General features: G+C 38.4%; 2 protein-coding genes and 1 pseudogene across 2 annotated transcripts; 1 reads left to right on the top strand and 2 right to left on the bottom strand.

The window, feature by feature from the left end:
• Window positions 1-8685: 8685 nt before the first annotated feature.
• On the top strand, window positions 8686-9636 carry LOC122117910 (olfactory receptor 2AG1-like). Its single transcript, XM_042691778.1, has one exon. The coding sequence runs from the start codon at window positions 8686-8688 to the stop codon at window positions 9634-9636; it is 951 nt and encodes a 316-aa protein (XP_042547712.1).
• A 4074-nt stretch (window positions 9637-13710) lies between these two features.
• Window positions 13711-14314, bottom strand: LOC122117909 (annotated as a pseudogene).
• A 2583-nt stretch (window positions 14315-16897) lies between these two features.
• On the bottom strand, window positions 16898-17848 carry LOC122117789 (olfactory receptor 2AG1-like). Its single transcript, XM_042691633.1, has one exon. The coding sequence runs from the start codon at window positions 17846-17848 to the stop codon at window positions 16898-16900; it is 951 nt and encodes a 316-aa protein (XP_042547567.1).
• Between the last annotated feature and the right edge of the window lie 6848 nt (window positions 17849-24696).

Here is a 24696-nt window from a genome sequence, read left to right as displayed (position 1 = left end):
TCTCTGTGGTCTATTTAGTTGCCTAGAACCAGATGTTTAAAGGAAGCCTTGCTAAGGGATTTCAGTCAATATTTGAGTATTTTGAGGCCAACTGGGGTAGCCAACAGAAATTCTGTGGAATATCTTTCAATTGTCTATGTTCCCTCTGTGTTTTCTGATTTGTCTTAAAGTTTTCAGTGAATTATAGCGATCTTTCAACTAATGAATGACAGACATATCGATTATTGCTAACCATTAAATATATCATATATGTCTTTATGAATAGAATACACCCAGGCAAATATCTTCAAAGAAGTGAAAACATCTCTTACTTCATAATTACATAGTAAACTTGATATTGGTTTAAACTTTAGCTACTTTTATGCTTAAAATCTACTTAGGTGTATACTTTAAAGTTTGTTCAAAGGAGTAGTATTTGCTAGTTTCTTCCTTGACTTGTTTGTTTCTTCCACACAAGAATATCTGTGTCCTGACCAGTTGGTCTCCAGTAGTCTTCAAATATTCTCCTCTCCTTGATAGTTACACTGTTGGTCTGCTGAAGGAAGAGTAATTCTTAGCTAAAATGAATGAAGGGGTGAAATTGTTTTTAGCGCTAAGTTGGTAGAAATAGTGAAAGATCACTTAACTTTTTCAAGATAGCAATAGAAATTTTATTCAGTGGAAGCAAAGACAAGAAACTGGATGGGATCTCTGGAGGCATGATAGCAGGTTCCATTAGTGAAGGGTATGTATTTAAGGTGTTGGGTACATAATGCCGGCATTGTAGGAAAGGTAAAAGCCACCCCACTACTTGAGACTCACAGCAGCACCAAGCATGAAACAGTTTTTTCCCTCACAAATATTAGTAATGTGAGGAAAGATGCCGTTCTGATGATGCTGAATCTAAATGAAAATGCTGGTGGAAGGAATTGAAATGGAAAAAACATGGTGTGTGTGGTATCTGTGAAAGCATCCATTAATCATGAAGCCTGCTTTTTATAAATGCATCCCTCATTGTTAGGAAGACTTAAGAGACACTGTAGGAAAGAAATAAAAAATGTCCACTAAACTACTTATCTCTCATTGATAAATAACTATCTGTGGTACTATTCGCTTGGGGTTCCCATCGGACTGTTGGTGTCCAGGAATGATCAGTTATACCAAAAGCAAGTATTGCAATGTTTTTTGTTGGTGGTGGTTATGGGGCTTGGACTCTGGGCCTGGGTGCTGTCCCTGAGCTCTTCAGCTAAAGGCAAGCGCTCTAACACTTGAGCCACAGCACCACTCCCATTTTTCTGGTGGCTTGTTGGACATAAGAGTCTTATGGACTTTCTTGCCTGGGCTGGCTTTGAACTGCAATCCTAAGATGTCAGCCTCCTGAGTAGCTAGGATTATAGACGTGAGCCACTGGAGCCCAGCTTTCAGTCTTTTTTTTTTTTTTTTAAACCATACCCAGGCTTGAACTCAGGGGCTGAGTGTTTTATTAACTAATTTGCTTATGCTGGTTCTTGGCTTTTTCTGACATGCCTCCAGCCCAGCTTTTGTCTCTATATTTGGGCATGAAGTCTGCTGGACTTTTTTGCCCAGTTTAGTTTCAAACCATGATCATGTGGGTGTTATCCTCCTGAATAGATAGGATTGTCGGCATGAAGTACTAGACTCTGATCAGTACTGAGGCTTTTATCAGAAAGGTGACATCAGAAATTCTAGATTCTTGAGTTTGGCCACTGTTATGCATATTTCAGGTAGCTTCTCCTGTACAAGGTAGATATGTGTATCATGTGCCTAGAATATATGTGTGTGTGTGAGCTGTGAAGCCTGAGAAATAGAGAGTAGAACATCAACTGTTTTTCAGTAATCACACCCTCTATACTTTCTAGAGACAAGGATACAACATTTACCTCCAAAGAGAAAAGTCACAGCTTTTAGATCACACCTATTATCCTAGGATTCACGTGGGATATGAAAAGGCTCCAGATTCTTAGGAAAGAGGAAGCATTTCTTCTGAAAGGTGGAGGTGTGGATGTGCACAGAGGTCACTAGGATCAGGAGTCATATGCTCCTCCATTCACCATCATTTTTGCCAGCCCTCCTTAAGGAAGAGATGGATACAGATAATCACCTGAGAATCCAGGCAGGATGCTGTGGATGCCAGGCCCTGATTCCCTCAGAATGTCTTCATCCAAATTCCTTGCCAGAAAGTCTCTCCTAGCTCCTGGAAGGTTTCCTGAGTCTTCCTTAAGTTCCTGTAATCAACTTCCATCTACTCTCCCAGCAGGAGTCTATATGAAAAGAAGAGCCTGGTAGAGACTCTGAGACAGATGAATGGGCAGTGCTGCTCAAAGGAGACCCACCATTTGTTTATCCTCGCTGCCTCTGGGGCAGTAGGGATCCTGGTCTTGTCTTTGGAGAATTTTCATACTCTCATCCTCCCTGGTGAAATGGGTTCCTAAGAAATTACTTCTCCTAGAAGCCAGATTTTAATGAGTCCTTCCGGACTTGTCCCTTGGCCTACCATTTCTGCAAACATCACATACTAAACTAGCTCTGAGTCCTAGGACTTGTTTCATCTCTTGTATTCTGGCTGCCTAAGTCCCTGATTAAATAGATGGTTTCAACAACTGACCCAGAAGCAAACGGGCTCTGATGCAGCCTCTTAAGTTATCAAGGGACTCATGTCTAGGTTAGGACTGTCACTCTCCTTCTACCTCCCTGTGTCTCTTATTCAGGATTTTAACAGTGTGCTTTTGGTAACCTCAGATCTTCCTTCACTGGACTTTAACACTGGTGTAATAGATGCTTCGAGTTCTTTGTTTCTTACATCTACGCTCTTTCATGTGTGTGCATGCCTGTGCCTGTCCTTGTCCTTCAGTATTCAATGACCAGGGGATGAAGCTGGGCAGAGGTCAGGATGATGACACAACCCATCCCCCAGCTGTCACTGCTCTGGCTCAGCCCTTCTCAGCTCTCAGCCAGTTCTTCATTTCTTAGTCTTCAGTCTCCCTCCTCACCAGTCAAGGCTGGAAAAAAAAGCAGCTGGGGTTTTTTTCTACCTTTCTTTTGCCCTCAACATTAGCAAATTAAAATAAAAATAGGTTTTCACATATTAATTATAAAATGTACACATTCCCCAAAGCTTTTTAGACATTTTTATTGTTAAGTAGTTGCACATAGATGTTACAGTTCCATGTTGGGTTATGAGTACAATACATTTTGATCAACACCATCATTCTCCTCCATTATGTTCCCCCATCCCTAGCCCCAAGTTACTTTACAAACACAATGCAAATGATAGGTATTTTAAGTTATTTCCATTTATTATTTTTACAGGATCAAAAGTGGAAGCAAACCTTGTGCCCATAGCAGTAGAATAGTTATTCACTAGAAGTAGTAAATATTTACTGCTATATAGAAATCAAAGCAAAGGATCAAGACGGCTCTGCATTTATGTAATATATTTATTTCTGAAAGTGGTTTTAAACTAAAAATAATGGTTTTGTGTTCCTATAGCCTACTAAATGAAATGTTGACATATATATATATATATATATATATATATATATATATCCCTTGTAGAATGGAGGAATTGTAGCACTTTACATTTGCACTACTCCACTCATTTTTGTGCAATGAGAATGTTAAAGTCTACTCTGTAATTTTCATAAATATGGTACATGGCTACAATTGTAGTATGTCCTCCAATAGCTCATTTGCACTTATTCCATCTTCATAGATGAAATTTGCCTCCTGTATTCAGCATGTCCACCACACTCTCTCCCCTCCTGCTGGCCTCTTGTAACCACAATTCTGCTCTCTGCATATGTGAGCTCAATGTTTTATGGAAATAGACTGTCAATTTCTTATGAATTCAAATATTCTTTTATGATCCAACAGAGCAGAATCTATAGTCTTTATTGAGTAAATAGACTATTTGTGATCATGAATGTATCTGATTCTTTTCTGTATAGCCAGGAAAATTGGAAGCAACACAAATGTCCACAGATTGGTGAATGAAGAGAGAAATAGGAATAGTCCATATAATTGGATACCACTTGGCTACAAATGGAAAAGAACTCCTAACAGACAGAAGAATATAAATGAATTTCAAACACATTATGCTAGAAGAATGAAGCTAGACTTAATCTGTATGATATAAAAGACAAAGTTATGTTGGCAGTAAACAGATCAGGCATATAGATGGAGTTTGTTGAGGGGAAAATATTACAATCAAAGAGCACTAGAGAGTTCAGATGGCTGGTAAAATTTTGGCAGCTAATATCTTGACTTCGGTGGTCATTACATGACTGTTTATTTAACAAACTTGCAAAACTGAGTATTTGGTGTATGTTCCAAGTGCTTGTGTATCTAGTGAAAGGGTCAATCCCTCATACAACACCAACACAAAACAAAAACACCTTGCAAAACAGAATACTAAAAAATGACTGATATTAATGTATTTAAATTTTTCTCATTTTAAAATAAAAAGGAAATAACTAAATGAGTATGAATATTTTAATACTCTATTTCTACTGCCTTCATAAGTATACATAGCAGTATCAACCAAGTGCTGTCATTCTTGTGAATTAGATCTCTTTTAAGAATATAATGTATATTTTTTTCAAGAATTAAACTTCTCAATTCACTCACTGACTCAGATTTTAGTTTCAACATTCTTCCTGGAACTGTAAATAGCTCCTAGCTTTCGTTTTTCTTTCTGGCTGAATTTATTTTATTAGGAGACTTTTGGGTTTTGCTTTTATTGTTCATTTTGATTCCGTCAGTAACTATAGTTTAGCTGTGTAAAGATAATCTAGGTGTGTGTGCCGCTATATTTAAGAGTCTCTGTAAATGTATGTGTCCCTTGTCCTATTATTGCCTTTGGAAGGCCATTGTTACCTCAGTACATTTACATAGTGGGTAATGTATCATTTTAATCCCTGCAAGCCTTGAAAGGGTTATAATTAATATTGATACTCTATAAGCTTCAGTACTATGTGGACTTGTTTTTCATAGTTGATCAATACTTGGAAAGTTGAACTCTCTCCCTTAGCATCACAGATGGCAGAATATTAGCACCAAGACGTGCACACAAATAAGCTTTACTGACTTCAAAAGGCAAAGAAAGGAAAGAGTTTACGTTTACAGTCTGTGCAAGAGCAGCCATATGGCATTGGAAATAGTCCAGGCTGCAAGGACCATAATGGAGGAAAGCAACGCTTCACAGAAACAGAGAAACCCATCTTATGTTTGGGGGCTGAATGCTAGCACAAGGACACTTGCTTCCTGCTATCTACAGTAGCAACTTAAAGATTTGTAAAGATCTTGTGTAGGGCTGACTAGAAACCTAGGCGGCTGTGTGCACTCGCACATGCCTGTAATGACACTAGTTGAAGGCCGAGGCAAGATCACAGGTACAAAGCTAGCCTGGGCTACAGAGTGATTCTGTCAAAAAATAAAAAGGAATGAATAAAGGAGGTGAAAAGAAAGGAAGGAAGAAATTAAGGAAGGATGAAAAGAAGGAAGGAAGAAGGGAAAGAGGGAAACAAAGGGAATGGAGGAAAGGAGGGTAGGAAGAAAGGAAAGGAACGTAAGGCTCAGATTGCGTTTAGTGAGAGAAGAAAGTCAGGTCCACAAACCAACCCAAGAGTATTCATTAACCTTCCATTTCCTGGGCCAGCATTTCCACGGAGACCATTTCAGCAGAGAACATAAAGTTCCTCTCAAGATGGAGAGGTAAAGGACAAAGTAGAGGGAGGAGGCATGGGATCAGAAGACAGAGAACCCTGTTCTAGTACAAGGGCCCAGCTCTCTGCAAGTTCCAGAGATGCTGATGTGGGACATACCAGAGACTTTTGTGCTTCTCTTGCATTATCTACTTCCTTCCAGAGGATTTGAATAATGGCAGTGGCTCTCAGATGCCAGCAGGAATAAAATAGAGTTTAAGCAACTGGATCCAAGAACTCAGTCAAAAACTGAGCTAGAAGGGCTAGAAGGCTTTCATTCCGTGGCAGATTGTATGATAAAAGCAGTTTCTGCAAATTCCTCTCAGCATTAAGAAGAGGAAGTCCAGCTTCTTGCTCCATAGGATACAAGCCAAAGATTGTGGTAGCTGCCTGTCTGTTCCTACTGTACCGCCAGTGAACATCTGAGTACCAGTGGAGCCTGACACCTGATATCGGATGGAATCCTGAAACACAACCAACTTAGCATACTGAATACTACTGCAGAAAGCCACATCTTCCCCATTTCTACTGAAACAGCATCAACCTTCAAATAACCCAAAGGAGTGGAGACAGTCAGTAAAGCTGGGCTTCTCTCCACCAGAGGTAAGACATTTTTCTGTCTTTAATGGAAATGTATACTCTCTCAGCACACTGGTCAAAAAAATTAGGGTTCAAGGTTAACCGTAATTAACATGAACTACTTTGCCCACCAACTTCTTGTGTTGTGGTCTCCATTTCCTTAATCTCTCAGCGATTTCCTGATTAAGAGCCAACCAGTCAGAACTGATAAAAGCCTATACTATAGGTTAGGACAAAGTACCTGCTTCCTGGTGGCAATCTCAATACCTGATTTCAGATCCTGTCACCATTACTAGCTTCTGACCATGGTTTTGTACTTATCTGATGATGAACCACCATCACAGGCCAACTAAGAATTTCTGATGTAATTGTTGAACATTCTTAAACCTTTTCAGTACTCAAAAGAAGCCAATGAAAATCACTGAACCATTAGGATGTATAGGATATGATGTATCTAAATGAGTTGCAGGAAGTGGAATCTTTCACTTGAATCTTTCACTTCCTGTCTGGGTTGGCTTCATCTGTCTGTTCATTGATTATCCCAACTCTAAATGCCCTCATTTCCAATCTCACATGGCATAATAATAGCACATTAAAACTAAGAAGCAAACAAAATTGTTTGCATGCATTCTGCAAGTGTAGATAGAAAAGCAACATTATCTCAGATTCAACATCCTGTGGTTTGAAAGCTAATAGAGAATGAGATTCTGGACAAAAGAAGTAACTAAAGGGATAAATTTGCACACTTTTAACCTCACTAGTGTCTGTAGCCTTGAATGCTACAGAAAATTGTGGCTTTAAGGAACATGGAAAAGAAGCCAGGCATAGCAGTTCATTCCCACGATCCCCGTTCTCATAGACAGGATGATTGCAAATTTTAAGGCAGCTGGCTTTAAAAAGGATGTATCACCCACAAAAAAGTAGATAAAGAAAAGAAGATCTTTTCTTAAATTCATATCCCTGAACTTATAAGTAGAAAAACAGGGTCATAATGCAAATAAACTTGCTATTTATTTATTTTTCTTATCAAGCATTATTGCCTCCTCCTTTGTTTCCCCTTCCCATCCCTTCCCATCTCCCCCCCCCCCCCACCCACAGTTCCCTCACCCCCCTGCACCAAAATTGTAAAGTTCATTTTTCGACATAGCGTCTTGTACATCTCATAGTTGCAGTGGGTCCACCTGTATCCCTATTTAAACAATTTTTTCCCTTCCCCTCCACAAATTATACCAACATCAAATACAGTGAAAACAGGGGTTATACCGTGGGGGAGGGACATAAAAAGCTACAAAGAAATATCTTATAAATATGTTAAAAACAATAGCAAGAAAGAAAAAAAAACATTTGAATCCTTATCTTGGGGTTCATTTCACCTAACATCAACTTAATCTGACCTTTTCTGCTTGTCTCAGACATGTACTAGTTATTGCAAATAAGAGAAACCATGGGACCTATGTTTCTTTGGGCCTGGCTTACTTCATTTAATATGATTTTTTCCATGTCTTTCCATATACCACCTCACCCCAGTTAGAATGGCTATAATCAAGAACTCTAGTAACAACAGATGCTGGAGGGGATGTGGACAGAAGGGAACCCTAAACTTGCTATTTAAAGCATTAATCAAACATTACATTAAGAAAAACAAAGTAGCTGGGCTCCAGTGACTCATACCTATAATCCTAGCTACTCAGGAGGCTGAGATCTGAGTGTCATGATTCCAAGCCAGCCCGGGCAGAAAAATCCGTGAGACACTTATCTCCAATAAACTACTCAGAAAGAGCAAGAAGTGGTGTTGTGGCTCAAGTGGTAGAGCACTAGCATTGAGCACAAAGAGGCTCAGGGACAGTGTCCAGGCCCTGAGTTCAAGCCCAGGACTGGCAAATAATAAATAAATAAATATGAAAAAAGAGGATAGGAGAAAAAAACTGGGAGAGAGTAAGGGAAGGAGTAATGTTGTCTGAAAATAAATGTACTCTTTACCTGACTTATATAACTGTAACCCCTCTGTACAACACCTTTAATAATAACAAAAACGAAAAAACAAAAGAAAAACAAGGATATGTCAGAATATTTCTTAGTCTTGAAAGAGGGATAATGTAATCTTTCTTGATAGATACATGTTTAGGATTAACATGCTGAATAATATTTTCATGGAATGACCTCTTGATGTTTATATAATTCTGCAGTTTTTATTCTCCATATTGAGAAATTTTCAATCAAGATATAGTAAAAAAAATCACTTGTTTTAAATTCAAGATGCAGAACAATTCACAAGGGAGACATATATCATTTGTTGAAATTATATTGTTTGTTGAAATACATAATGATGGTACTAACCTATTTATATTAATAAGACCTCACTAAAAATCCATCTGTTTTTAGGCAATTAAAGAAAGCACACAGAATGGAGGTCTGGAACTCCACCTTGGCAAGCAGCTTCATATTGGAGGGCATTCTCAATGACAGTGGATTTCCTGAACTGCTCTGTGCTACAATCACAGTACTGTACATCCTGGCCCTGACCAGCAATGGGCTGCTGCTCCTGCTCATCACAATGGACGTGAGGCTCCACGTGCCCATGTACCTCCTGCTTAGGCAGCTCTCTCTCATGGACCTCCTTTTCACAACAGTTGTCACACCCAAGGCCATCATGGATTTTCTCCTAGGAGATAACACCATCTTCTTTGGAAGCTGTGCCCTGCAGATGTTCCTGGCACTGACACTTGGTGGAGCAGAGGACCTGCTTCTAGCCTTTATGGCCTATGACAGGTATGTGGCCATTTGTCATCCTCTCAACTACACGATCTTTATGAGCACAAAAGTCCTTTGGCTCATGGTGACCACATCGTGGTTCCTGGCATCCTTGAGTGCCCTTGTATATACAATTTATACCATGCAATATCCCTTCTGCAAAGCCCGGGACATTAGCCATCTTCTCTGTGAGATTCCACCTTTGCTGAAGTTGGCCTGTGCAGACACCTCCACCTATGAACTCTTGGTGTATGTGATGGGTGTGACATTCCTGATTCCCCCACTTGCTGCCATTCTGGTCTCTTACACACTGATTCTCTTCACTGTGCTCCGTATGCCCTCAAATGAGGGGAGGAAGAAAGCCCTTCTCACCTGCTCCTCCCACCTGGCTGTGGTTGGGATGTTTTATGGGGCTGCCACATTCATGTATGTCCTGCCCAATTCTTTCCATAATCCCAGACAAGACAACATCATCTCTGTGTTCTACACAATTGTCACTCCAGCCCTGAACCCCCTCATCTACAGTTTGAGAAATAAGGAGGTCATGGGGGCCTTGAGGAGGATCTTGGGAAAACACTTATTTCCAACACACCCAACTCCCTGAGTGTCATAGCTAGCTTCTTTTTGTTTTTGTTTTTGTTTTTCTGGTCTTGGTCCTGAGGTTTGACATGGGCCCTCTATTGAATTCTTGTACGTTCAAGGCTGGTGCTTTACCACTTGCACAGCTCTACTTCTGGCTTTTTGAGTGGTGTTTTTGGTGATTAATTGGAGATAAGTCTCATAGACTTTACCTGGATGGACTGGCTTTGAACTGTGATCCTCAGTTATTGGCCTCCTGAGTAACTAGGATTACAGATGTGAGCCACCAATACCCAGCTTGGTAATATCTTTTGATGGAGAAAAATAACCATGTAATTGGACTCATCAAATGCTCTTAACATTTTCTTTTCATGTGGCATTTGACAGGATGAGTCATATTATATAGGTTTCCTTATCATTTACTCTTTCATAGTCTCTATTTTACCATATGGCTAGTTATTTAAAAGAGTCTAAAGGGTATGGCCAAATTGGATTTGGCTCCTGAGCCTTTTATTACCTACTAATCCAACTTAAGTATCAGAAACAACAGTTTCAAGTCAGTGGTCTAAGAAAGGCACAGATATCACTTGTAGAGGGATTGAGATTTATACCAGTTGTAGGCCAACCCTTATTAAAAGCTTCTTGACAGTCTTTGTCTAATGTCCTAGTAAGTTTTCATACATTTGCATTATGTTCACTATTTTCCTCTTTCCAGCATCAGCTTTAATAGGTATGATTGTTTGTATTGAGCATGTATGTGTTTGTTATTTGAGGGTATTTTATAATATTTAAATTCAAATATTAAAGAAATTTAAAACATCCATTTGTAAGAACCATCAAAAGCACATTTTTCTCATCTTCCTTCTCCTCCTTTTATAGAGCTAAAGACTGAAATAAGCATTGATGATTTTGTCTCATTGGTAATAAAACCAAACTAGCAGATCAAAGGAGGGAATTTTCCATTTTTCTTAACCTATTTTAATATGTTCCATAATTGCAAAGTGTCAGTATGCATGGTATGGGTGTTTAAGTATTACAAAAATCTATAAATGTATCAAAAAAGTCTGTTATTCCATATAGACATGTAATTTTCCATTTTTATGTGCCACTAAAATCAATTTAAGTTTCAAAAAGAAAAGGAAAGAACAATATAATTTTTCTTGTTAAACTAATTATGCTAAACTATTTTTGACGATATTGTCCTATTGTTCTATTTTTTCTTCCTCAAATAAAATAGCACAATAGCAGTTCATTTATAGCATTAATAGGTGCTCTTTTTCAGTTGATGTCATTCAAGTAGAAGACTGGTTACTAGAAGCTGGTGATTGTTGGGGGTGGAGAAGGAACAGAGAAATATTGTTCAAGAATATTGAATCAGGGCACTGATGATTATACCTGTAATTCTTAGATTCCTGAGCAGTTAGGCAGGCAAGTTTTGAGAATGTTCTCTCCAACTAAACACCAAAACACTGGAAATAGAGTTGTAGCTCAAGTGATAAAGAGCTAGCTTTTAATACAAAAGCTCAGTGACAGGAACAAGGCCTAAATTCAAGCCCAGGAACTGGCACAAAAACAAACAAACAAAAAGAACCCTGAGTTACAGTTAGGAGCAAAAATATCTAGCTTGTTATTCCACAGTATAATGAATATAGAAAAGGGAAATATGCATTTAGAAAAGGTAGAATAAAGAACCTCAAATATTTTAATAAAAAGAAGTAATAACAGCTGACAAAATAAATATATGTAAGCATATACATGTATGATAACGTAACATGATGCACCACTAATTGGTACAGTTTTCATGCTCATATTATCTGTTACGATAAAGTTCTTTTAAAATTAATATACTAAGTATAGAAAAACTTTCACCCAGGGATAAACTCTACACACAGTTAGATGAATTTCCTTCCATTTTTAATGCAGGCACACAGTTGTTTCTCACCTGTGGATATTTAGTGATGCTTTCCTCTGCACTGTATGGTGGCAGACTGAGCAATACTGAAGATTGCTGTCTCCATTGTCAGGCTTGAGAACTCTACAAAGTGCATTGCTTACTTGCATAACTTTGAACATGAATCTTAATCCCATTGAACTAGAGGCAGCAATAAAGTGTTCGTAATTTAAAAGACTCATTTCATAGAATTTTGTGAGGATTAAGTTTTAAATATGTGATGTGTAATGAGGGATTTGACATATGGCTATTTCATGTGATTCCTAACTCCTAGATGATTAAATTGCCTTGAAAATGCTAAACGATAGCATAAAATTAAACTGTATGGATGTTTTTAACTGTATGGATGTGTTTCAAATTCAGGGGTTCTGGTAATTTTGTGTTCTATTAATATTGCAAAATATTCCATCATAGCAAGAAAAAAGAATCTCCAAATTGTAAATGACAAAAGAGTTTAATTAGAAATATATAAAATATACATGGATATACACAAAATGAAGGGGAAAAGTTCCAGGTGATTTTTTTGGTTGCTATTTTCTAAATCTCTGAATTTTCTCAAGTACTGCTATCAGAAATAATGTCATTGACATAAATCAAAATATTTTAGAATACCTGCACTCAGCAAATATGAGGCCAACAATGGCTTTAAGTCTTCCCACACCAAAATATAATAATAATAATGATGATGATGATGATGATGATGATGATGTGTTTAGAGTCAGGAGCTAGCAGCTCATGTCTGAAATCCTAGCTCTTCAGGAGGCTGAAATCGAGGATCTTCGATGGGTGTGGGGGGAGAAGGGGGCCGCGGGGCGAGATGGGAAGGGATGGGAAGGGGAAACAAAGGAGGAGGCTACAATGCTTGATAAAAAATGTACTCATTACTTTGCCCATGTAATTGTAACCCCTCTGTATGGTATTTTCACAGTAAAAACTTATTAATAAAAAAAGTTTCAGAAATGTAGTCAACATTGCTCTAGAAACATCATGTATAATATTTTGTTTATATTTTATGTGGATGCACACACATACATAGTGCAGGTATAATGTACATGAATATAAATATAAAACTTTATATATGAATGAAAAACCCCTTTGCCATTTAAAATTTGGTGACTCTTGTTCCTTCTTATGATGAAATATTTTAGAATATTAGTAAGATTGGAAGTGACCAGAATCCATGGGGATTCTTTCCTTCTCTATTTATGTGTAGCTAAATTTCCATTGCAATTATTCATTTCTTACTTTTGGTTTTATATTTAGACATTGTAAAATGGCCCATTTACAGAAACCATGAAAGTTTACAACTTGAAATGTCAGGCTCTCTTTTTGTAGCCCTTTGTTGTACTCACTACTGGTTTTTTATTTTTTTTGTAAACACGAATTTCTCCTCAGATATAGAATACAAATGTAATCATATATCTATTATTCCTCCTCATCAATAGCTTTCTTTTTTGCCAGTCCTGAGGCTTAGACTCAGGGTCTAGGTGCTGTTCCTGCGATCCTTTTACTCAAGGCTAACACCTTACTATTTGAAGCACAGCACCATGTTCAATTTTTTTTTGTGATTTAATTGGAGATAAGGGTCTTATAAACTTTCCTGCCTGGGCTGGCTTTGAATCATGAAACTCAGATATCAGCCTCCTGAGTAGTTAGGATTATAGGTGTGAGTCACCAGTGCCCAGAACAATAGCTATCTTTTAAATGAGCAATGAGTCCAATACATCTTTTGTAGAACTTCTCCTTTATTAATATTTTAAGAATACAATCGAAAGGGTACAGACTGCTGAAGATCAATGCTATTACTTTTTGCTTCGCCTAAAACAACTAATATTTCTCCCCAATATGTAAAGGTGAAGTAGAAATTTAATACCCTGTCCTGTCAACTTGGTAATGTTCATGATTCCTCACAGCATAGTAAACCTCAGACACCTATTCAACCATTTTCTTCCAGTCTTTTTTTAATGTGGAAATTCCCAAGAGAAAGTAATATGTGCCACATGACTTCAATGTCATGTCTTTGTACATACTAACTACACAGTAGAAGATAAAGAGTTTAAAATGTGTTTGGACCATCACAGAATCTATTACTAAAAAATAGGTGAGTATAGCAATTTGATGAGGAAAAGGAATAGTGACAGGTAAGTCCTAATTGCTAGAGTATGAAGGCAGGATATATTTTCCAAAGACCCTCTTCAAGGCCCCCATGACATCCTTATTTCTCAAACTGTAGATGTGGGGGTTCAGGGCAGGAATGACAAAGACGATGTTGTCCTGTGTGGGACTATGGAAGGAACTGGGCCAGACAAACATGAACATGGCAGCCCAACTACAGTCAGGTGGGAAAAGCAAGTGACAAAAGCTTTCTTCTTTCTCTCATTTGAGGGCATGTGGAGCACAGAGAAGAGAATAAGTGTGTAGGAGATGACCATGGCAAAAAGGGGGAGCAAGAGGAAAGTCACCCCTGTCACACAAACCAAGACTTCATAGGTGAAGGTGTCTGCACAGGTCAACTTCAGCAGAGAGCAGGATCTCACAGAACAGGCATCTGATTTCCAAGGAAATGGAGAAAGGAAAATGCATATGATATGTCCTAGGGAACTCAGGGATGCCAGGATCCATGATGTGGTCACCACGAGCCAGCAGATCTTGACCCCATAAAGATTGAGTACTTGAGAGGATGACAACTGGCCACGTACCTGTCATAGGTCATAAAGGCTATAAGCAGGCCCTCTGCACTACCCATTATCATTGTCAGGAACATTGTATACCTGAAAATTGCTGAACATAGTTTTAACTGTTCTTACAACAAAGTATGTGAAATCAAGAACATCCCAATAAGCTGGAATTATCAATGCTATAATTACACACACATTAAAACATTATAATATACACAGTTAACAGATGTGTCAATTCTAAAAAGAAACAATCATATTAGGATTTTGGAGATTCTTTACCACTTATACATATAAAAGACTATTTACAGACTTGGTCTAAAGGCCTGACATTTGTTATATTGTGTTAAGAATCATAATATAAGGCTTCTATTTATCACCACTTTTAACAGATGAGCAAACCAAGTTACAAAAAGAATGGGAAACAGATCCTGAGGATGTACGGATGCAAACTCAGGGACTTTGGCTCTTTCCCTCTCTATGAACACTCCAAAATATCATAACATAGTAGTAAGCCAGAAGAGTCACTAAACATTACAATTCAAATAAAAATTTAGCAAAGCCTAGCAAAAAAGGAAACTGACTTTTGCTTCCTTCTAGATACTGAATTTTCACAATTGTTGAACATACTTGGTTAAATGAGCTTTAACTGTCATAGCTTAGTTTTACAGATTTACTTAAGATGACTTAAGGAAAAAACAGAATTTCTGGGTTTTCACCAAGCATTGCTGCCAAAGATAAACCACAGCAGTGTAGAGGTTCTGCACCCACAAAATTCTCACATATTTTTATGTCTCCTTATGTCTATTAGTGGTATAAAATAAAGCATACTTAGGATAGAAAGAAGGGAGATTGTATAGTCTATGCTTTTGTTCCTCTGTACACAGATATGAACATAATCTCACATCAAGATTATGAGCTCCTTGCAATTATTTTGAAAGCACACTAGTGTATCAATAAGAACACATTAAAAAATTCAAACCACAGAAACAATAAACTCTAACTATTATCACATCTGCTTTTCTGTTTAAATATATGTTTGATTGTATCTTGTATTTTAATTATATTATAAATATATGTATATATGTTCCTGAGCCTCTTTGTGCTCAAGGCTAGTGCTCTACCACTTGAGGCACAGTGAAACTTGCAGATTTTTCTGAGTAGTTCATTGGAGATCAGTGTCTCACACACTTTTTGCCTGGCTGGCTTCCAACTACAACCCTCATATCTCAGCCTCCTGAGTAGCTAGAATTATAAGCATGGGCCACCAGCACCCAGCTTTTACATTTTCTATTTCAATCAAAGATATTTTATTTTATTTTAACTTTTTATTGTGAAAATACCGTACAGTGGGGTTACAAATACATGGGCAAGGTAATGAGTACATTTATTTTTTTTTATTGTGAGAATACTGTACAGAGGAGTTATAATTACATGGGCAAGATAACGAGTACATCTTTTTTGTTTTTTGTTTTGGATCTAGTCGTGAGGCCTGAACTCTGGGCCTGGGCGCTGTCCCTCAGCTCTTCAACTCAAGGCTAGCGCTCTACCACTTAAGCCCCAGTGCCACTTCCGGCTTTTTTCTTTTTGCTTATGTGGTGCTAAGGAATTGAACCCAGGGCCTCATGCATGCAAGGCAAGTGCTCTACCACTGAGCCACCTTCCCAGCCCAAAACGAGTACATTTCTTATCAAGCATTGTTGCCTCCTCCTTTGTTTCCCCTTTCCATCCCTTCCTATCTCCATCAAAGTTGTAAAGTTCGTTTTTCGACATAACGACTTGTACATCTCATTGTTGCAATGGGTCCACCTGTATCCCTATTATATTTTAAAAAGTACTCTGACAGGGGCTGGGAAGATAGCTTAGTGGTAGAGTGCTCACCTTGCATGCATGATACCCTGGGTTTGATTCCTCAGCACCACATAAGCAAAAAAGCCAGAAGTGGGGCTGTGGCTCAAGTGGTAGGGCACTAGACTTGAGCTGACGAGCTGAGGGACAATGCCCAGACCCAGAATTCAGGCCCCCACAACAGATTAAAAAAAAAAGAACCCTGACAATCTCTAATGAAAATTTCTAGGCTTTCTTCATTCACATTTTCTACTATGTAAATGTCGGCTATTTGTCTTTGTGGCATGAATATGAAATACTCCTCAGAGAAAATTTCAATTACAATCAATGGTCTATTATTTGTCTCAGCCGATACCAAATTTCTTAATACGAAGAAGTCCAATGTAGCTTTTATGTGTTCCTCCACTTGTTAAATTATATGGAAATCCAATAGTTGGCAAAGAGTCTTCTAAAGTAAGATGATATTGGTGTTTGCTTAGACCAAACAACTGATATTTCACCTTGTTTTGTAATTTTGAAATGGAAAGTTAATATTCTATCTCCCTAATGAGTAAGGTAGGTGACTAGCTGCTCCCTCACCAGAGTGAGATTTACGCATCTATTCAAAACTTTTTTTCTTCTAATGGCTTTTCAAGGGGAGGATTCCAAAACCAAGTTATGTGCAAATGACTTGAATATAAAATGTTTTTATTTACTAACTACAGAAGTGAAAGAAGTTTAAAAATGTATGTAAATTCTCCAACTGAGTTTACTATGGAAAAATATCTGAAGGCAACAATCTGATGGGAAGAAGAAATAGTAAAGATCAAGCCCTAAACACTGGAGTGTGAAGGCAGGATGTATTTTCCAAGGACCCTCCTCAGGGCCCCCATGACCTCCTTATTTCTCAGGCTGTAGAGAAGAGGGTTCAGGGCTGGGGTCACAATTGTATAGAAAAAGGAGACGATATTGTCTTGTTTGGGACTATGGAAAGAACTGGGCAGGAGATACATGACTATGCCAGATCCATAATATAGCACAACCACAGTCAGATGGGAGGAGCAGGTGAGAAGGGCTTTCTTTCTCCCCTCCTTTGAGGGCATGTGGAGCACAGTGAAGAGAATTAGTGCATAGAAGACCAGAATGGCAGAAAGTGGGGGGATCAGGAATATCACACCCATTATATAAACCATGAGCTCATATCTAGAGGTGTCTGCACAGGCCAACGTCAGCACAGGTGGGATCTCACACAACAGATGTTTAATCTCCCGGCCCTTGCAGAAGGGAAAATGCATAATGTACATGGTATATCCTAGGCCACTCACAGAGGAAATGATCCATGTTGTTGTCACCGTGAGCCAAAGGACACTTGGTCTCATGAAGATCATGTAGTTCAGAGGATGACAAATAGCCACATACCTGTCATAGGACATAAACGATAGAAGGAGAGCCTCTGCTCCAGCCAGATTCAGTTCCAGGAACATCTGAAGGGCACAGCCTCCAAAGGAGATGGTGTTATCTCCACGCAGAAAATCCATGATGGCTTTGGGGGCTATATCTGATGTTTGGAGAAGGTCAATGAGAGAGAGCTGCCGAAGCAGGAGGTACATGGGCGCGTGGAGCCTCACGTCCATTGTGATGAGCAGGAGCAGCAGCCCATTGCTGGTCATGGCCAGTATGTACAGAAATGTCATTATGGCACAGAGCAGTTCAGGAAACCTGCTGTCATTCAGAATGCCCACCAAGATGAAGCTGCTTTCCAAGGTGGTGTTCCAGACCTCCATTCTGTGCATAGAATAAGATGTCTAATGGAGGTCTTTCTAAGGGATTTCAGTCAATGTTTGAGTAGACTCAGACCAACTGGGGTAGCCAACAGAAATCCTGTAGAATATCTTTCAATTCCCTATGTTCTTTCTGTGCTTTCTGATTTTCAATATTTTCAGTGAATTATAACCATTTTTGAGTTAAATGGGTTACAGACATGTTGATTGATACTATTAAATATATACATATATGTCATCCAATAGAATACATCAGAGCAAATATTTTCAGAAAGAAAGCAAAGCAGCCCTTAGTTTATAATGAAAAAGCAACAACATGGTATTGTAATAAAATCTAATTGTTTCCATGTTTATAATGTACTTATGACATAGCTCATTTTTAAAATTATATTTATAAAAAAATTCTTCCATTTTCTTCCTTGACCTGAAGTCTACCTTTACTTTCTCATCTCAAAGGTGTTAGTTTCCTCCACAGCTTCCTCCACAGAGAAATCACTCAATGACCTTATCCCAAGTAATCTTCAAATGTACTCCTCTCCTCGATGGTTGTACCATTGATTTGCTGGAGGAAAAGTAAATCTGAGCTAAAAAGAATTGATATGCTAGATAGAGGTAAAAGGTGAATTGAGATGAAGTGCACAAAAGTTTTTTTTTACCTCTTTAAGTTAGTAATAAATTATTTACTCAGTGGAAATCAAAGAGAAAGAACTGGATGTGGTTTCTGGAAGCATAGTAGCCATTGGAATGCAGCTAGTACTGAGACTTACAACAGAAAGTCAGTATCAGAAAATCTAAAATCTTAGGTCTGGCCAGTAGTACTGAATATTCAGTATGTTCCGTCATGTTATGAAATAGATATCTGTCAAAGTGCCTAAAGTTCAGATGGGAGTGAGTTAGGAATGAAGTATGCAAAACTAGACAATTAGGTAGCAGAACAGTAATTCTTAGTCTTGTTATTCACGATTCATTGCTTCCCCGTAGTTTCTAGAAACAAAGATAGAACCCTTATCTCAAACGAAGAAAGATACAGCCTCATGCCCATATCCAGTGTCCTGGAATTAATTAGGGACAAAAAGGGGCTGAAGACACTGAGGGAAGAGTAGGTGTTTCTTCTGAGAGTGCGGGGTGAAGTTACTCATGACAGTCAGCAGACTCAGGACACCACCATGACCAGTCCTCTCTGTAGAAAGGGATGGGTGCTAAAGTTAGTCACCTGCGAATCCAGACAGGATGTGGGGTAAGCCAGTCCCTGATTCTCTCAAAAATGTCCTCACCCAATCTCCAGGTGAGAAAGTCCATCATAGCACTGCAGGGGTTCTGGCTGGGTATGGTGTCTATGTATTCTTAGCTGGACTTGATGATAGAAGATGTGCCTGGCAGAGAATTTAAGAGACATTATTGTATGAGCAGGGCTCCAAGGAGTCACAGCCACTGTCTCTGGGGCAGCTGGGCTTCTGGCCTTGTCCTGGGAGCCTTCTCACAGTGACATCCCTGGTGGCCTGGGCTTCCAAGAAAATATTTCTCCTGGGAAGTGGATTTTAATGAATCCTCTCAGGCTTGCCCCAGTCCTACCATTTCTTCAGGCATCGCCCATCAAAATGACTCTGAGTCCTGAGGCTTTGTTTTGTTCCATGTGATCTGGCCATTGAGGACCTTGATTCAATGGCTGGTTTCAGTAACTGGCCTGGCAGCAAGAGACCATGGCCAGCCTCTGCCCAAGTTATAAAGGAGTCAAGTCTTCCATCAGTGTGCAACACTGATCGAATCCATGCTTCTGTGCTTTGTTAGTTTTTTTTCTTGTCTGTCCTTTGTCATTTTTCTTGTCTGCTCCTTTGCCTCTGTATCGTATTCAGGGGACAGATCTGTACAAGATCTCAAGATGATGAACAGTTCCATCCCTCTGGGTTACAGCTCCAGCTCAGGCCTTTCTCCCCTCTCCACCTGCTCTTCATGTCTCCTCAGTGTCATTCCTCTCACCAGTCAAGAGCTGCTGGAGTTTTCTATCTCTGCACTCTCAACTTGCAGAAAGTAAATAATACCTTTTCATAATAATATAAATTACATATATATATATATATCCCCCAAAGATACTGCACAAAAACAACAGAAATGATAGTTTAACACTATTTTGAATTTAAGAAGAAACAATATAGAAGGCTTCTAATCCTAATCATTCAATTGACAAGTATATTGTAACATTCAGGTCTTTACCCTAGCTCAGATCCTATGATCTCCCCACTTGTTACCATCAGGTCTTCTACATGCTAATTCTCTTCTAGGTGCTTCATGTGCACACAAATTACAGAAACAGAAAGCTGTTTCTCCTGCCTGGCTGTGTTTGGGCTGTATTATGGAGCTGCCACACTGATATGTTTTGTCATTCTACAGCCCCAAACAAGACAACATGCTCGAGTTAGTCTTGTCCATAATGACTCCAGTACTAAAAATCTATCTATAGCTTGAGGAATGATACAGTTTTAGGGACCTTAAGGCTCTCCTGATTAAACATATGTTTCTGGAAATCCTACCCTCTAGGTAGAGCTCAGTTGCCTTTTAAATTTATTTTTTCCTCAAAGTCATATCTGACTCAAATAACAAATTATTGTACAACAACTATAGTGAAGAGTGAATCTTTTGACAGAATAATACAGTAATATGATTGGACACGTGGAATACTCTTTAAATTTTGAGGAGGTATTTTGTAGGCTATGAATTTCAGTTTTTAGCATTTAATATTCTCTCTTTAAATATTAGTCTTCATCTTGCCATAAAGCTATTAAAGGGTTCTGAAGGTATCACAAAATTGATCATGGTCTCTGAGCTTTCTAGTTTGCCTACTGAATCCATTTGAGAGACAGAGGCATTAGTTTGGACTGGAGACCCTCATGAAGTCTCAGGCAGCCATGGAGAGGAGTAGAGATTTGTATAAATTGTGAAAAGGTCCTATTGATAGCAGTAGTCTTGTTGAATGTCCTTCTGTAGTAGTTTACTTTAGAAGTTGTTGTTGTTTCTATAGGTCTGTAAACTTACTTGCATTAATTTCCTTTACAGATTTCATGGAGTTTAAAAGTAATCACTGTTTAGGTTCCCATATTGCTCTTCCTTATCTTCTCTCATCTCTCTCTTCTTTCTTTTCTTTTCCCCCTTTTCATGTTTCCTTTAGCTCTGTCTCTTTTTCTCCCTTTGTTTCTTTTATACTTCTTATCCTTTATTGGTATTGATTTTAGATCCATGTCCATGTTATCTTTTTAATGTGATTTTAATCGGCAAATAATAATAGCATAAGGAGTTTATTCACCTTGTGTGAGAAGAGATACTAGAACAAAAACAATTTACAAAGTGAAAGAATGAGTTGTAAGAGGGAATAATTTATAGGAAAATCCCTTTTATGCACATCTGTTCTATTGTATATCATGGTAAGGATATTGATTAAAATGGTAATACGTTGTATATTTGAAAATTGTTGAAGAAAGTTTTTTCTGTTCTTAAATACAATACAATGCAAATTCAAGCACATATAAGCAAGTGTTAATTACCAATGCTACAATTTGCACACACATCAAAACATCATAATGAGGCAGTATCAGCTCCTGAGCCTGTGCTGCGGCCCTGGCCGGTCAGTGTAGGAACCTTCTCAATAAAGTTGCTTCTTTAATATCAAAAAAAAAACAAAAAAACATCATAATGAACACTATGCTTATTGATCTATCTCTGCCTGTCTGTCTGTCTATCTATCTATCTAGCTAGCTAGCTAGCTATCCATTTACCCATTCTAGTGAACACAAGTGTCTTTTCTTTTTTTTTCTTTCTTTCTTTTTTATTGTGAAAATACTGTACAGAGGGGTTACAATTACATGGGCAAGATATTGAGTACATTTCTTATCAAGCATTGTAGCCTCCTCCTTTGTTTCCCCTTCCCATCCTCCCCCTACCCCCCACCCAATCCTCCCCCTCCCCCTCCCCCCCCCGCGCGCTCCCTCCCCCTCCCCCCCCCCTCCCCCCCCCCCCCCCCGCGCGCGCTCCCCCCCCCCCCCCACCAAAGTTGTAAAGTTCGTTTTCAACATAACGACTTGTGCATCTCATTGTTGTAATGGGTCCACCTGTATCCCTATTTAAACAATTTGTTTTCGCCTTCCCCTCCACAAATTATACCGACATCAAATACAGTGAAAGCAGGGGTTATACTGTGGGGGAGGGACATTCAAAGCAACAAAGAAATAATCTTATAAATGTGTTAGAAACAATCGCATGAAAAAAAACATTTGAATACATATCTTAGGGTTCAATTTGAATACATATCTTAGGGTTCATTTCCCTAACATCACCTTATCTGACCTTTTCTGCTTGACTTAGACATATACTAGATATTGCAAATAAGGGAAACCATGGGACCTATGTTTCTTTGGGCCTGGCTTACTTCACTTAATATAAGTTTTTCCAAGTCTTTCCACTTCCTAACAAATGGGGCAATGTCATTCTTTCTGATGGAGGCATAGACTTCCATTGTGTATATATACCACATTTTTTGATCCAATAGAAAGCCTACAGATTGGGAGAAGATCTTCAGTAGCCATACAACGGACAAGGGTCTCATATCTAAAATATACTTGGAACTCAAAAAATTAAATTCCCAGTAACAAATTCTCAAAGAAACAACTGCCAAATAAATAAGTGGGCTAAAGACTTAAAGAGAAACTTCTCTGAAGAGGAAAGAAGGATGGCCAATAGACACATGAAGAAATGTTCAACCTCCCTAGCCATAAAAGAAATGCAAATCAAAACAGCATTGAGATACCACCTCACTCCAGTTAGAATGGCTAAAATCAAGAACTCTAAAAACAACAGATGCTGGAGGGGATGTAGACAGAAAGGAACTTTACTGCATTGTTGGTGGGAGTGTAAACTTGTTCAACCACTTTGGAAGTAGTAGTATGGAGATTCCTCAAAAGACTCCACATAGAGCTCCCCTATGACCCAGCAATCCCACTTTTGGACATTTACCCAAATGTTTACAAACAAGACCACACTAAAGCTACCAGTACAACTATGTTTATTACAGCATTATTTACCATAGCTAAGATATGGAACCAACCCAGATGCCCCTCAGTAGATGAATGGATCAAGAAAATATGGTATACAAGTGTCTTTCTAAAAAGAAAAAAAATTGATTAGGATTTTGAAGACACTTTTCTCTTCATAAATATAAAAGACAATATAAGTGTAGTACCATTCACCTGTATTGGTCTAAATGCTTAACATTCGTTATCTCATGAGATAAGTTTCTATTTATCAATACTTCTATCAGATGAGACAACTGTGGTACAAAAATGGAACACAGTATTCAAGGATGCTGAGATGAGAAAGGACCGATAGAGATTCAAACCTAGGTACTCAGGCCCTCTCCCACTATCAATACTCTACACAGTCACATCATAATAAGGAAAGAAGAGCCACCAAATACTAAACAAGAAAATGAGTCAAATCATCACTCAAAAATAAAGGGAAAACTTAAAGCAATGTTTGCTTCTTTTTAGGCAGTCACATTTTATCCTTTTCCTTCCTTCCTTCCTCCCTTCCTTCCTTCCTTCCTTCTTTCCTTCCTTCCTTCCTTCTTTCCTTCCTTCCTTCCTTCCTTCCTTCTTTCTTCACTCTTTTTTCTTTCTTTCTTTCTCTTTCCTTTTTTCTCTCTTTCTTTCTTCCACTCTTTCATTTCATGCCAGTCCTGGGGTTTGAATTCAGGGTCTACGTACTGTCTCTGAGCTTTCCTGTTTTGTTTGTTTGTTTGTTTTTGTTGTTGTTCAAGGCTCTACCAATTGAGGCATGTCTCCCTTTCTGACTTTTTAGTAGCTTAGTAGAGCTAAGAGTTTCACAGACTTTCCTGCCTGGGTTGACTTCGAACCTCAATCCTTGGATTTCAAGCTCCCGACTAGCTAGGATTACAAGCCTGAGGCACTACTCCCACCATATTTCATGAACTTTTAAGACTCTTGGTTTAATGAACTTTAGCTAGTTTAGCTTAGTTTTACACATAGAACAATTTAAAAATGACTTAAGAACCTAAATTCTGGGTTTTCCCAAGCAGATTCCAACATAAGACCCAGTAGCTTCTGCACCCAGAAGGTTCTCACTGAATGTTTTCAGTCTCTCCTGCATATTAATAATGTAGTTATAAAAGCATATTCAAAGTAAATCATATTTTCTGTGCTTCCTTTTCTATTCACATAGACATAAACATATTTCCATGTTTCTTCCCAGCAACTAGTATCAAAACACATCTGTGTGCTATAAAATCACATTTGAAAAAATTCAAACCACAAGAGCAGTTGATTTCTCTCCACGTTATTATACCTCTGCTCTCTGTGTACATTTAATTCTACTGTCTTTATTTTATGTCTTAATCATACATATTTTAAAAGGACTCTGACAGTTTTAAAACAGAGTTGCCAGATTGAATTTCTTCAGCCCTTTCTAGTCTGCAAATGTATTGGTCATTGTGCTATCAATGTGAATTTCTCCTCAGCATAGAATGTAAACACAACCACCTATTATTCTTCCCCACTAGTAAGATTTTCCTAATACTATGAAGCCTAATGTAGCTTTGGTAAGTCCTTCTTTTTATTTATGTAAAATCCAAAAGAAAGGGAGCAGTTTTTTAAGATTAGATGCCATGGGTGTTTCCTTAGTCCCAAAGAGTAACTATTATTCGCTCTATGGGAATCAAAATGCCAATGAATCTACTCTTCAGTTGGTAACAAGAGAGCAAACCTCGTACACCATTCAAAACTTTTGTACTGTTTTTATTTTTCATTTTGCCTTATTTGTTATTTTTTGTATTTGGGGAGATAATGAGG

This window comes from Dipodomys spectabilis, unplaced genomic scaffold (assembly GCF_019054845.1).
Source record: "Dipodomys spectabilis isolate Male_0828 unplaced genomic scaffold, ASM1905484v1 ptg000145l, whole genome shotgun sequence".
NCBI classification, from domain to species: Eukaryota; Metazoa; Chordata; class Mammalia; order Rodentia; family Heteromyidae; genus Dipodomys; species Dipodomys spectabilis.
The sequence above is the reverse complement of the archived record's forward strand: the minus strand, read 5'-3'. Positions and strand labels throughout refer to the sequence as shown.